The sequence below is a fragment of the Ursus arctos genome, unplaced genomic scaffold (genome assembly GCF_023065955.2).
Source record: "Ursus arctos isolate Adak ecotype North America unplaced genomic scaffold, UrsArc2.0 scaffold_23, whole genome shotgun sequence".
Lineage (NCBI taxonomy): Eukaryota > Metazoa > Chordata > Mammalia > Carnivora > Ursidae > Ursus > Ursus arctos.
The window spans coordinates 45279334-45291694 of NW_026622908.1; the positions used below are offsets into that span (position 1 = coordinate 45279334).

Consider the following 12361-nt stretch of genomic DNA (forward strand, 5'->3'; position numbering starts at 1 on the left):
GGTTAACCGACCCTGAGTTTTCATGTCCGTCTGCCACTCTGGCTTCTTCCCGGAAGCTCATTTCCTCCTCCACATAATGGGAGACGCAGAAGGCTGGAGAGAAGCCCAAAGCCACACGGCAGCCTCAACTCCTCTTCTTGACTCAGGGTCGGCAGATGCAAGTCCGTCTCAAGAGCTGTCACTGGCCCAAACACACACTATATTCAAAGCAGATGCAGATTTATTGCTCATTCTCCTCTTACTCCACCTAGACTTTGGGCTCGGACGTCTTGATTCATTGATGTATTTCTGGTGCCTGGCCTGGTGCCCGGCATAAAGCGGCTCGACGTGAGCGTGTCTGCCAGATAAATGAGCGAAATGCATAAAAACTGCAATGTCTAATGCTTGTCATGGCATCTATAAAAGTTAATGTGATTTTTAAAAAGATTTTGTTTTCAAGGAATCCCTGCCCCCAACATGGGGCTCGAACTCACGACCCCCAGGTCAAGAGTCTCGCGCTCCACCGACCGAGCCGGCCAGGTGCCCCGAAAGTTAAAAGTGATCATAAGGAAGTGTCAGGAAGAAAGAGAAAAGCTTTCCTGGTTGTACTGCTGTTGTCTGCATGCCCCAGATCATTCCCCCGAAGGTGCTTGAATGTGACGCTGGGTTAGTGCTCCACGGGGCGAGGCTGGTGCGGGGCGGGCACCACTTGGCACAGCCTCTCAGGATGCTCCCGCTTCCCGGGTATGGCGGCAATCATGGTTTCCAAACTCCCAACACATGCTCACTTTGAAGGCTTGGGGACCTTAATTATTCCGTAGCTTTCAGAACACTATATTTATGTGCTTTTAAATGGTGAGCGACCAGAACACACAGGTTCACAGGTGTTTTGGGAAAAAAAAAAAATCACAAACACATGGCTTCTTTTTTTTTTTTTAAGATTTTATTTATTTATTTGACAGAGAGCAAGAGAGCGCGAGAGAGCACAAGCAGGGGGAGGGTCAGGGAGAGCACAAGCAGGGGGAGGGTCAGGGAGAGCACAAGCAGGGGATAAGGAGGGACAGAGGCAGAGGGAGAAGCAGACTCCCCACTGAGCAGGGAGCCCGACGTGGGGCTTGATCTCAGGATCCCGGGAACATGACCTGAGCCAAAGGCAGACACTTCGCCGACTGAGCCACCTGAGTGCCCCACACATGGCTTCTTCTCATTATAAACCATTATTTTGCAAGATTACATACTTTAATAACATGTGAAAATGACCTCCATCTGTTACAGACATTTGATAATAGCAAACATTTAAAGAAGGAATTAACAAAAAAAAAAATTGCCAAATACAGATCATTAAAAAACACTTAAAGATAATTCCACAAATGTCTAATATTTAAAAGGTTAGTTGCCCTATCTGATAATCTTAATCCTTTGTTTCATGACAAATGTTTTAGTCGTGGAAAAATTTCTTTCCCTGGGCATCGATACTGGCAAATCCTTAGGAGTCTGTACAAATCATCATCAAGCTGGGCAAGAGCAGGAGTACTGGCTGCTTTTTTTTAATGTGGTAAAAAACATATAACACGAAATTTACCATCTCAACTATTTTTAACTGTGGAGCTCAGTGGTCTGAAGCACATTCACATTGCACAGCCATCCCCAGAATCGCCTCCAGAACTTTCCATTTTTCCAAACTGAACCTCTGTCCCTGGGAGACACCAACGCCCATCTTTCCCCCAGCCCCGGTGCCCGCCATCCGCTCTCTGTCCCCCGTGAAGCTAGCCATTCCAGGGACCTCTTCTCGGTGAAATGTGTCCTTTGGTGACAGGTGTATTTCACTCAACATAATGTCCTCAGGTCTCACCCATGAGGTGATTTTTTAGTGATGGAATTTTTCAACTGCTTGACAGGAAACTGCAGTGGGCAGTGAATATTCGAACCCCGGAAAATGCCTACATGTATTACTGGGGGGTTTCGGATCCTGTACCATTTGGGTCCCTCAGCAAGCTTCGTGGCACCACCCGGAAGCAGGCCCGCCGTTGCCAGTTAAGTACTTGAACTGCTTATTCCTTGAAACACCACTCATCGGCTTTGTTTGAGGAAGACTGTGTGTATAAACTCATTAATATTTATTTTATTTGCAAGAATGAGTCACCACTGGCAGAGGCACCCCCCTCATGCCACAGCCCCAAGCCAGTAAGACTGCCGCCGTCCCACGTCCCACGTGCCAGCAACGCCACTCTGCAGCTCCCAGCTGTCAACCTCGCCCTTCCAGGTGACTCCACGTGGCAGCGCTTCCTGTCCTCGCTTTGACTGGATCAACCAGTAGCCCCTTCGTGGTGATAAGTTTAACTCTACAAAGACAGTTACCACACTTTACCCTTTTTCTGTACTTCTTTTCTTTCCTTCCCCCACTGAGCAGGGAGCCTGCCTTCCTTCCTTCCTTCCTTCCCCTCTTCCCTTCTTTCCTTCTTTCTTTCCTTCCCTCTTTCCTTTCCTTCCTTCTTTCTTTCCTTCCCTCTTTCCTTCTTCCCTTCCTTCCTTCCTTTCTTCTTTCTTTCCTTTTTTTTAGTAGGCTCTGTGCCCAGCATAGAACCCAATGCAGGGCTTGAACTCAAGACCCTGAGATCAAGACCTGAGCTGAGATCAGCAGTCCAACGCCCAGCTGACTGAACCAGCTAGGCGCCCTCTTCTTTCTAGATTTCTGGACGGGTCTTTCTGGCTATTTGGGGTCGGGAAACACATAACCTTCCCAAGAGACAGTGGGAAGAATTTCCCGTCTGGAAACACACTGGGCAGGATCTCAGGCTACACATGGGAGAGGGCGGTGGCCTTGGGGCTTTCTCAGTCACCCCAGAAGAAACCCCCCAGAGACCCCGCAGGCTGTCCTTTACATGGCACTGATGAGAACAGGGGCCCAGGCCCTCTGTCAGCCTGTCGGGGACAAAGGGGAATGAGATGCCAGTGGACTGGGAACAATCCCGCTTCCCTCCAGGGGGGTAGGCAAGGCCCAGATACAAGGGACTTCCGCTGGTGATCTCCCGTATAGCCTTTCCTGACTCCCTGAGCCCTCGCGGACAGCCTCCTTGGGGGCACTACCAGCCTCACCTCAGGAATGAGGAAACTGAGCCCAGAGAGGTCAAGGCAAAGGTGGGGCCAGGGCTCCAGCCCAGCCCGGGGAGAGCTTGAACTACGTCTCTGGGCCTTCTCCCTGCAATAGCTGGGCATTGCTACGAATGTGAGGAACACAAGGAAGTTGTCAAGAGATACACACTGCAAGATGTTTACGACTTGCTTTTAAAATATAATTATACAGAAGAAGGGGATGGAAGTCTTCACACCCGTGTGGGAAGGCTTGGGAAACTCCAGGAGCTGGGGGCTCCCTGTGCCTGGCACTGTGCTGGGACAAGGTGGCCGGGAGGCCCAGAGACCCTCAGTGGGCATCAGGGTCAGTATCTTGGCGGTCCAGCACTGATCTGGGGGGGGGGTTGTCCCCAGCTTTGGGGGCCTGGGGACATGTTTTGGTGTAGCACCAAGACTGTCTTTGGAGCCAGTCTTTGGTTCAAGTCCAGCTTCAACGGAACCATGAACTGGGCAGGGAAGTTCATCTGTGGGGTCTCAGTGTCCTCATTGTACACCCGTAAGGGTCGAGTGAGGTTATATGGAGTGGGGTTCCACAAATGTTCTGCAAATGTGACTTTTCCTTCTGTGCTCTCAGGGAGGGACACATCTCAACCAACTGCCCAACTGTCTCCCTCATGGATCAAAATTCCAGTATCGGTTAACAATGAGAACTCGAACTGCCGTGGCAACCGGAACACTCTGGCTGGTGATCTCCCCAGCTCACCGGCCAGTTGGCTCTCTGTCTCCTCCTCCGTGTAGTAGGAAGGATACAGGACTGACTGTGAATTACTTCGAGAAGGAAAGGAGAAAAGCAAGTACAATGGTTCCCTTTCTTTCCCTCTCTCCTTCTTTACCGCCTGCCGCCTCAGCAGGGACACACGGGAAACCCAAGCAGCGTTGACGCTAGTGGCCGAAGTCCCCAAGCCCAGGGCCCCCACCTCTTCCACAGGGACTGGACTCCTTGGGCAGCATTGGAGACCCTTGGGTAGAAGGCTTACGCCTTGTTGTCCCTTAAAGAGACCACTCCTTGGTCACAACAGCGTAGCGACCGGATCAGGAATCAAAAGCCCCCGGTTTACTCAGGGCTCCAGTTCCAACTGTGTTCTAGACTAACCGGGTGCTTGTGGGTGAACCCTTTTTGGGACTTGAAGGGAAACTGGGCTTCAGTTTCTTCCTCTTGAACCTAGGGCCACATCTTCTGCCACCCACCCCAGCTCGGACCTTTGCCGAACTGTATCATCACAGCCGCCTTCCTCCGGTTGTTCTCCATCCTTTCGATAGATCTGGGACACACCCAGATCTCTAGGACAGAGGCCAGGCCACACTCTGATCTTATAGGAACGCTCCTCCTGAGCTGCTTACATTTCTAGAAAGGAGAGGTGGCCCGGGTCATGTTTGAGGTTGACAACGACATCATCCAGAGAGCTGAGCTGGTGGACACATTTGTGAAAACACAACCCTGGGCATAACACTGAACTATCTATCCGCTCCCCTCCCACGTTACTGGGTTTTCTTTATCGAACCTTCGACAGGAGGGTTGGAGTGAAAATGTTTCCCCTGCTCGTTGTTTTCCTGACTGAGCCTTACAAGGATGCCACCCAGTTGCTAAAATATTTTTCAGATAAATACTTTGGGGGAACAGTTTAGTTGCGCAGTATAAATACGTAGAAAAGGCATTTTAGCTTTCGGAAAGCCAGTTTTCATGATTCGTGCTTGCCTGGGTTTTACCAAAGGAACATTTGTGTGTGGGGGGGGCTTGCCTAATGATAGAAATAATGCACATTCATGATGAAGTATCTGGAAAGCACAAAGAAGGAAATGAAAAATACCCAGTCTCCCGCAAAGACAACTGCCAACATTCTGACATATCTCTTTCCGGGAATATATAAACCTATGTGTATATGGAGAAATGTGGAACACTAATTGACTGGGGTCCAATATAAACATATATGTTTGTCTTTTACAACTTTGAAACTTAAAATTTAATTTTGCTTTTCAAAAATGCTTTATTTCATGTAAAACTCATCTTCTTGAAACTTCATCACTTTGGTTAATAATATTCTAGGGTTTTTCAGAAACAAGACATTTTACATGACACATTCTTCATCTTAACACAGATGTTTTCTTCTTTGAATCTGGGCGCACACTGTCTATACTTGTTTGTAACTTGCTTTTTTTTTTTAAGTTTTTTCCTCCATTTTAAAAATTAGAGCACACTTCCCATACTAATGGGCAGTTCTGTGAGTTCTGACGAAGGCACATAGTTGTGTGACCACGGCCACAGTTGAGATGTGGAATGTTGCCGGTCATCAGCTACTTAACTGAAAACATGACTGTGGATGCCAGCAAGCTCTCTGTCATTTGAAAGTGCAAAGACTTAATCAATCTCTTTTTTTGGCCATTTAAGTTGTTTACAATTTTCCTCTTAATGATTTTGCAATCTGGGGGAATGGTGTGAACGAAGGAAAATGAGTGAAATCTGGGATCTCTTTTTCCTGGTACTAGACCGAGTGGGCTTCTCCCTTCTCTGCTTGGAGAACTGCTCATCCTTTGAGACCCAGCTGAGGTGTTATGTCCTCTGTGAAGCCCCTTCTGTGATGCGGTAATTCCTTCGGTAATTCCTTCCTCTGTGGTCCCAAGGCACTAAGTTACACACTTGCTAACTTGACACTGTAATAGTCTTTCTCCTCTCCCCTCCAGGCTGTGAACTGGGCCAAGTGATATCTTAAACAGCTCTGTGTTCCCGAAACCTAGGCCATGCCTGGCTCATAATGCTCTACACATGTCCGTGAAATGAATGAACATTCCACACCGTTGAACTAAATTTTGGCATTGAGTTGATTTCTTAGGAGACAGATACTTCATGGGTGTGGTGCAAACGTGGGCTGGATGAATTAAGCTGGTACGCTTGAAGAGAGCTGGAAACTCTCCTCCGTCCCAGACCCCGGGTCAGGGGTACAAATTCGGATTTACGTGTAGTCGATATTTATTTGATAAATGAATACACGAATGAAAGAAAGGTGTGTTCCTGGACCCTAGGAGATAAAGCCAATCAGAAGTAGCACCTGTTCTTGGGGAGCTCACAGTGGGAAGCACGGAAGCCACCTCCGAAGCTTTCACCCGCTCCCCATGCAAACTTCACTGAGAGTTGGGTTAGTTCAGGGGCTCCTGGCTACCTCACCACAGACGTACGGTAGCCAGTGGTGCCTGGCAGCAATGCCCTGACATTTTGGCCTGTGAAGAGTTTCTGCTCCAGGTGTCAAACCGTGAGGGGGAGGCATCTGCTTTAACTTACTAAAAAGGTGTATTTCTCTTCTCTGTGTCTGCAAGATCTAGCACGGGACTTGGCATATAACAGGTGTTTTTAAAAGTTTAAGTACAAAATATGAATATGAATAAGGACAAAGATAAAACCGACCACCGTTGGGTTCCAGTTGTTAAAACACCCCTGGGGTAGGTCTGTGTCATTTTCGCGTCCTACACCTGGGGCACTGAGTGCCAGCGGGCTCCCCTGAGTTGCCCAGCCCCACACCGCAGGGACAGGCATGTGCCGGGAGTTGAACCAGCTGTGCCTGGCTCCCAAGCCTGCACTCCCCACACAGCGCCCACGAGCCTCCACATCAAACGCTGCCCACCTGGGCCTCCGCAGGTAGAGCAGGTAAGGCTCGGTGAGCGGCCCTGCGTAGAAACCGCGTCCTTCTCAGTCCTGTAAGATTTGGTTTGCTCCCAAGGAGGCAGCCGGCAGGTAACTTGCTCCTGGGCGTGCCCTCCTGTAAGGTGTGGGGACGTGACGTCTAGTAAGGGTCTGGCTCAGAACCTGATGCACAGTAGACGTTCGATAACGGCCGTAAGGGCAGATTTGGGGGCAGATGCCTCCGGGGAGCGGTTGCTCAGAGGAGACGACCCTCACCTGGGCGGGGCGGGGCTGAGGGCGGGGCTCCGCTCGCACCTAGCCAATCGACGCCCGAGAGGCCCGGTCCGCCCACCTGAGGGGGCGGCGCTTGCGCACTCGGCCTCCGCGGCGCTCCTCCCGGGGGGGCGGGGCCGGTCGGCGGCGCTCGGCGCTGACGCTGCGCCGACGCGCCCGACGTCGGGCACGTTGACGCCGGCGACGCGCAGCCGGGCCCGCTCCTCCTGCGCTCAGCCAGTGTCCGGCCGCGGGCCGGCCTTAGTGACTGGGGGCTGCGGGCCCGGGGCCGGCGGGCGCGGGCGCGGGCTGCCTTCGTCGGGCCCCGAGCTCGCCCGGAGCGAGCACCCGCCCGCGAGCCGCCGCGGAGCCTCCACGCCCGCTCCCGCCGGCGAGCAAGGTAAAGGAGCGGGAGACCGAGGCAGGCTCGGGGCGGAGCGGGGCCGAGGTCGCCCCGGGCGCCGGCCCCCTCCTCGCGGCGGCTGCGCGGCGCTCGCTGTCAGCTCTCTGGGCGCGGGGGCGGGGGCCCGGGACCCCAGTGGGACCCCCGGCGGACCCTCCCCGAGGGACGGGCTCCTGGGGCCGCGCGCCGCCCCCTCACCTGACCGCGGCGCCCCGGTCACCCCGGTGGCCCAGTCAGCCCCGGTCAACCCGGCGCCGGGCGCGGGTCCCGAGGACCTGTGGCCGTGAGAAGCCGCGACCTGGGCTGCGCTCCAGTTGTCAGCGGTTCTCCCTGCCTCGGGGTCCGGGGACTCTGCGGCGCCCGGTGCGGGTGCGAGGGGAGCGGAGGTCGTTCTGTCGCTGCCCGGGGAGCAGTCCTGGGCATCGCCTTCTCGGGGGGTCCAGCCTCCGGAACCGGCCCTCCTTCCCCTCGTGCTGGCGTTATGTTGGAGACATTTAATAGCGTCTCCGTTCTCCCCTTTCACTTTTCCTTCCTTCCTTCCTTCCTTCCTAGCCATCCGCGGCTGTAGCGACCCGCTTCATGTCCGTTGTGCAAGTTTTCCTTCTTTTCTTTTTTTCGGCTGTAAACTTACATAAGTTCGATTGCCTGACCGTCGTACCTTGCAGCCATTGAAAAACACCTTTCCCAGCCCTTAACGAATCCAGTTCCTTTTAGTGCTCACCAAATCCAGCCCGAGCATTCAGGGAGCCGTCAGTCCTCCTCAGGAGCTGACTGCACACATTCCTGTAAGATGCCTGATGGATTTTGTACTTGTCAGTTTTACTGGCTGTATGCTCCTTCTGTGCTTTTCCTGAAAAATGATTGGGTGGCATGTGTTTTGACTTTCTCTCCCCCACCGGGAAATAGGAAAAAAAAAAAAGTTACAGAAGCACACTTGTTTCCAACAACTAGAAAGTACAGCTTTGCAAACAAGATGCCAAAGGGTTTGTTCTTTATGTGAGGGGTAGTCTCTGGGGTCTTTACCCCTTCACTGGATTATTGTGCATATTAATGTGTTCATCTTGTGTGTTCCGGCACTCAGGATTGCTATGTGTATGTTTTCCCCCTGATTTATATTCAGAGCGTAACAGATCTGAGAATAATGAGGCTGTCTGTCAAGCTTCAGTTTATTAGCTACACATAGCTATAAAGTTGCAGGTTTGTGGGAGCCTTTATTTTGCACTTAATGACTGGAGTCTGTGTCTTTTCTTTCAAGATGATGTGCGAGGTGATGCCGACCATCAGTGAAGCAGAAGGCCCGCCAGGAGGAAGCGGGAGCCATGGGTCCGGCTCCCCTTCGCAGCCAGACGCAGATTCGCATTTTGAGCAGTTGATGGTGTCCATGCTGGAAGAGAGAGACCGTCTTCTGGACACGCTGAGAGAGACTCAGGAAACGCTGGCATTGACCCAGGGGAAGTTACACGAGGTTGGTCATGAGAGAGACTCCTTGCAGAGGCAGCTCAATACTGCACTCCCACAGGTATGGATGCTTTTCACCTGGAACTCCACAGATGCTTGCTTTCTCTCTAAATGTTTTTTTATGGTATCATCTTTCATGGTGTCCGTGTTTTAGACGAGTTTCTGAAATGGTGGTTCTGGTTTTCGTAAGTCACGTGCAGAGAGAGTTCCCGAGGGTTAAACCTCTGAGGGAGGACGAACTCTGTGGTGCGCTTTACTTTAAACACCTCGTAACTCTTGTTCCCTTCCTCGGGCAGCAGAAGGAACTGTCTAGATTTGGGACAGTGCTCCAAAGATTTTGGACAAGGGCCATGAGGCATCCAAGCTGTGTGGTTTCTTCCATTCAGTTGTCTCAGGCCTTTCTTGCTGAACATGTGTGTCTCATGGATTTTATCAGATAGTTCCCATTTTCTAATGAAATTTAATGGACAGATAGGATTGATCTCACAGGAAAGATATTTTCACCGTCTCCCTTTATAAGAATACCTGTGTTTTGTAAATGACTTTTGTCGTGGGGGACATCAGAGATTCATTCCTTCGGAACTTTCTCTTGGCTGATGCAAATTGTAAGCTTGAAGTGACACTGAAGTCATTCATCTGAGTACGTGACATTTGGACTGGTGTTTCAAAGCCTCGTCTTGTGGAGCCGAGCGAGGATGTAATGACAGGTGAGGGGAGAACGTCACCCACGAAAGAGTAAGGAGAGTGGCACCTAGCCTGCAGGAGACACGGGGGTCACTTGGGTGTTCACAGCCGCCGAGGTGCCACTTGACTTACCCGTAATAGGCGCGTCTGTGGTCCTTTCCCGTAGGCCTGCCTAAGCACATGTTTGTGCTCCCGCCATCGGTGTGCAGTGCTAAATGAGTAAATGAGTAATTGCCAGCCTGAATGCGTTTCTTGGCTGTAGTCAGTTCTCCTGAAAGATTGATAACCCAAACGTTTGCATTTCCTTTTTAGCAATAATAATCTGGCGTTGGTCTGTAGTGCTCCTTTTCCGTGGGCTCAGAGAGCCATCGCGGTTTTTCTTGTGCAGGCCTCACAAATTATGTAGTTTGGGCAGGTCAGGTTTTATTACCGCAAGCTCGAAAGGACCGGCCAAACGATGCTCCGCCAGGATTTTAGAGTACTTGTGTATTTTTCAGTAGCTTTTGTTTGTTTTTTGTTTTGTGATTGTATTTTAGTGTAATTTGAGGCCATGCACTGAAGCGCCTATCAAATACTTAAGTGTTTGATCAGGTTGATTTTTGAAAGAATGAGCACACACGACCTAACAGAAGGGACAGTTTTGTGCGGTGGAGTTTGTCACCCCAACAGGGTGACACCGTTGTTCAGTGATTTGTTTTTAGCTACTGCTCAGTGTGGTGTAACCTAGAAGCTCTTCGTTGAGTGGAGAGTGTAACACTGGCCACACCCGCCTCCCTGGCCTCCCTGCCTCCCCACCTTAGCACCTCTTCACCTCCCTGGCCTCCTGGCCTCCCTGCCTGCTCATCTCCCTACCTCCCTGGCCTCCCCTCCTCCCTGCCTCCCTTCCTCCCTGCCTGCCTCCAGGCCTGAGCACCTGAGACCAGCATTTCAGAAACACAGGAACCATTAAGTAAACTGTTTTTGGAACTTTGCTTTCCCTGGTGTTTGACTCATGTTTGGTGGCTGATAGTGTGGCCGGATAGGTATATGAGTAAATGCATTTGTACTATTAGCACGTTATATGAGCAAGTAATAACATACATTAACAAATTTTAACTATAACATAATCAGAAAAATTCACAGTTGTAAGTGTACATTTCAGAGACTTTTTTCACTTAGTGAACACGTGCTTATAACCACCACCTAGATGAAGAAATAGAACATTACCAGGTTTCCCAAAGCCCCCTCCTACCCACTCCCAGTAACTGTGCTCCAAAGCTACCAATGGTCTTGACTTTTCCATTGATTGCTTTGGTGTGCTCTTGATTTCATATAAATAGTCATTTAGCCTTATGTTTGTGAGATGTGTCTGTTTGGCCTCGTGTGGCTTTGTTATTCTCCTTGCTGTCTAGTCCCTGGTGTGTGAATATACCGTAGTCGATGCTTTCTGCTGGGCACGGGTATTTACAAATGCTGCCCGACCCTCCCTGCTTGTTTGTTGGTGCAGGTACGTATACATTGCTGTTGGGTGTGCTCAGAGGAGCAGCGTTGCTGAGTGATCGTGTGTGTGTGTGTTCACCCACCACCCACGGTGTGAGAGCGCTCAGTGGCTGTCTGACCCTTGGCATTGTCAGTTCTTGCATTTTAGCTGTCTGGTGGGTGTCGAGTGGTAGGAAGCTGAGTATGGTGTGAGCTTGCCGCTTGCCCATGACCAGTAAATGGCAAGGGCAGGACTTCTCTGTGGGTGTTTATTGGCCACTTGGATCTCTCTTATGAAATAATTGTCTCTTGCCCATTTTTTGATTGGGTTGGCTGTTTTGTTTTTTATTGATTTGAAGGAGTTCTTTTTATATATTTTGGATGCCTATATGGATGGCAGATTTTTTGTTTGTTTTGTTTTGTTTTTTACAGTCTTGTGTGTGTTTGCCTTTCATTCTCTCAGGGGTGTCTTCTGATATGTTTTTTTTCCTTTCCAGTGCAATAATCATTTTTATTTTTCTTGCCTTCTTATACTAGCTGGGATCTTCAGTACGGTGTTGAATAGAAGTGGAGAGAATAGGTGTCCTTGTCTCACTCTCAATACCAGAGAGAGAGCTTTCAGTATTTGACCGTCACATATGATACCATCTGGGGCTTTGTTGGTAGATATTTTTTATCAAAACATGAAAATTCTCCTCTATTTTTAGTTTGCTGGGAGTTGTTTTAAAATCATGAATTAAATTATATTATGTGTTTTCTGCATCTTTTGGGACAAGTGATTTTTTTTTTAATGTGGTGATTTAACTTTAAAACAAATTTTTTTTAAAGATTTTATTTATTTATTCGACAGGGATAGAGACAGCCAGCGAGAGAGGGAACACAAGCAGGGGGAGTGGGAGAGGAAGAAGCAGGCTCCTAGCGGAGGAGCCTGATGTGGGGCTCGATCCCATAACGCCAGGATCACGCCCTGAGCCGAAGGCAGACGCTTAACTGCTATGCCACCCAGGCGCCCCTAAAACAATTTTTTTGCTACTGCAGTAATCCCAACTTGATGTCTGTGTATTCTCTTTTTGCCGGATTTTATTTGTTAATATTTTGCTTAGGATCTTGCATCTGTATTCATGAGAGATGTTGGTCTGTAATTGTACTTTCTTGTTGTCCTTGTTGGGTTTCGGTATTAAGGTTGTGCTAGTCTCATAAAATAAGGTAGGAAGTGTTCCTTGTGTATTCCCAGAACAGTTCATGTGAGCCTGATGTTTTCTTCCTTCAATTTTTGGAAGAATTAACTGGCAAAACCAGCTGGTGTAGGGTTTTCCTTGTGAGAAGGTTTTTAATTTCAGATTAATTCTTTTATATGAAAA

The 12361-nt window shown here is 49.8% G+C and overlaps 1 protein-coding gene across 7 annotated transcripts in view; it reads left to right on the forward strand.

The window, feature by feature from the left end:
• The first annotated feature begins 7211 nt into the window (after window positions 1–7211).
• The window catches only part of PPFIA1 (PTPRF interacting protein alpha 1), an 85510-nt gene continuing 80360 nt past the window's right edge, over window positions 7212–12361 (forward strand). For 5 of the 7 annotated variants that reach the window (XM_044378349.3, XM_048216128.2, XM_044378348.3 and 2 more), the window contains exons 1-2: window positions 7212–7397; window positions 8656–8919. In XM_044378349.3, coding sequence (XP_044234284.1) covers window positions 8656–8919 — 264 coding nt within the window. In that variant the 5' untranslated portion in view covers window positions 7212–7397. The remainder of the gene's footprint in view (window positions 7398–8655; window positions 8920–12361) is intronic. The other 2 variants (XM_026482968.4, XM_026482967.4) reach the window with 1 other exon arrangement.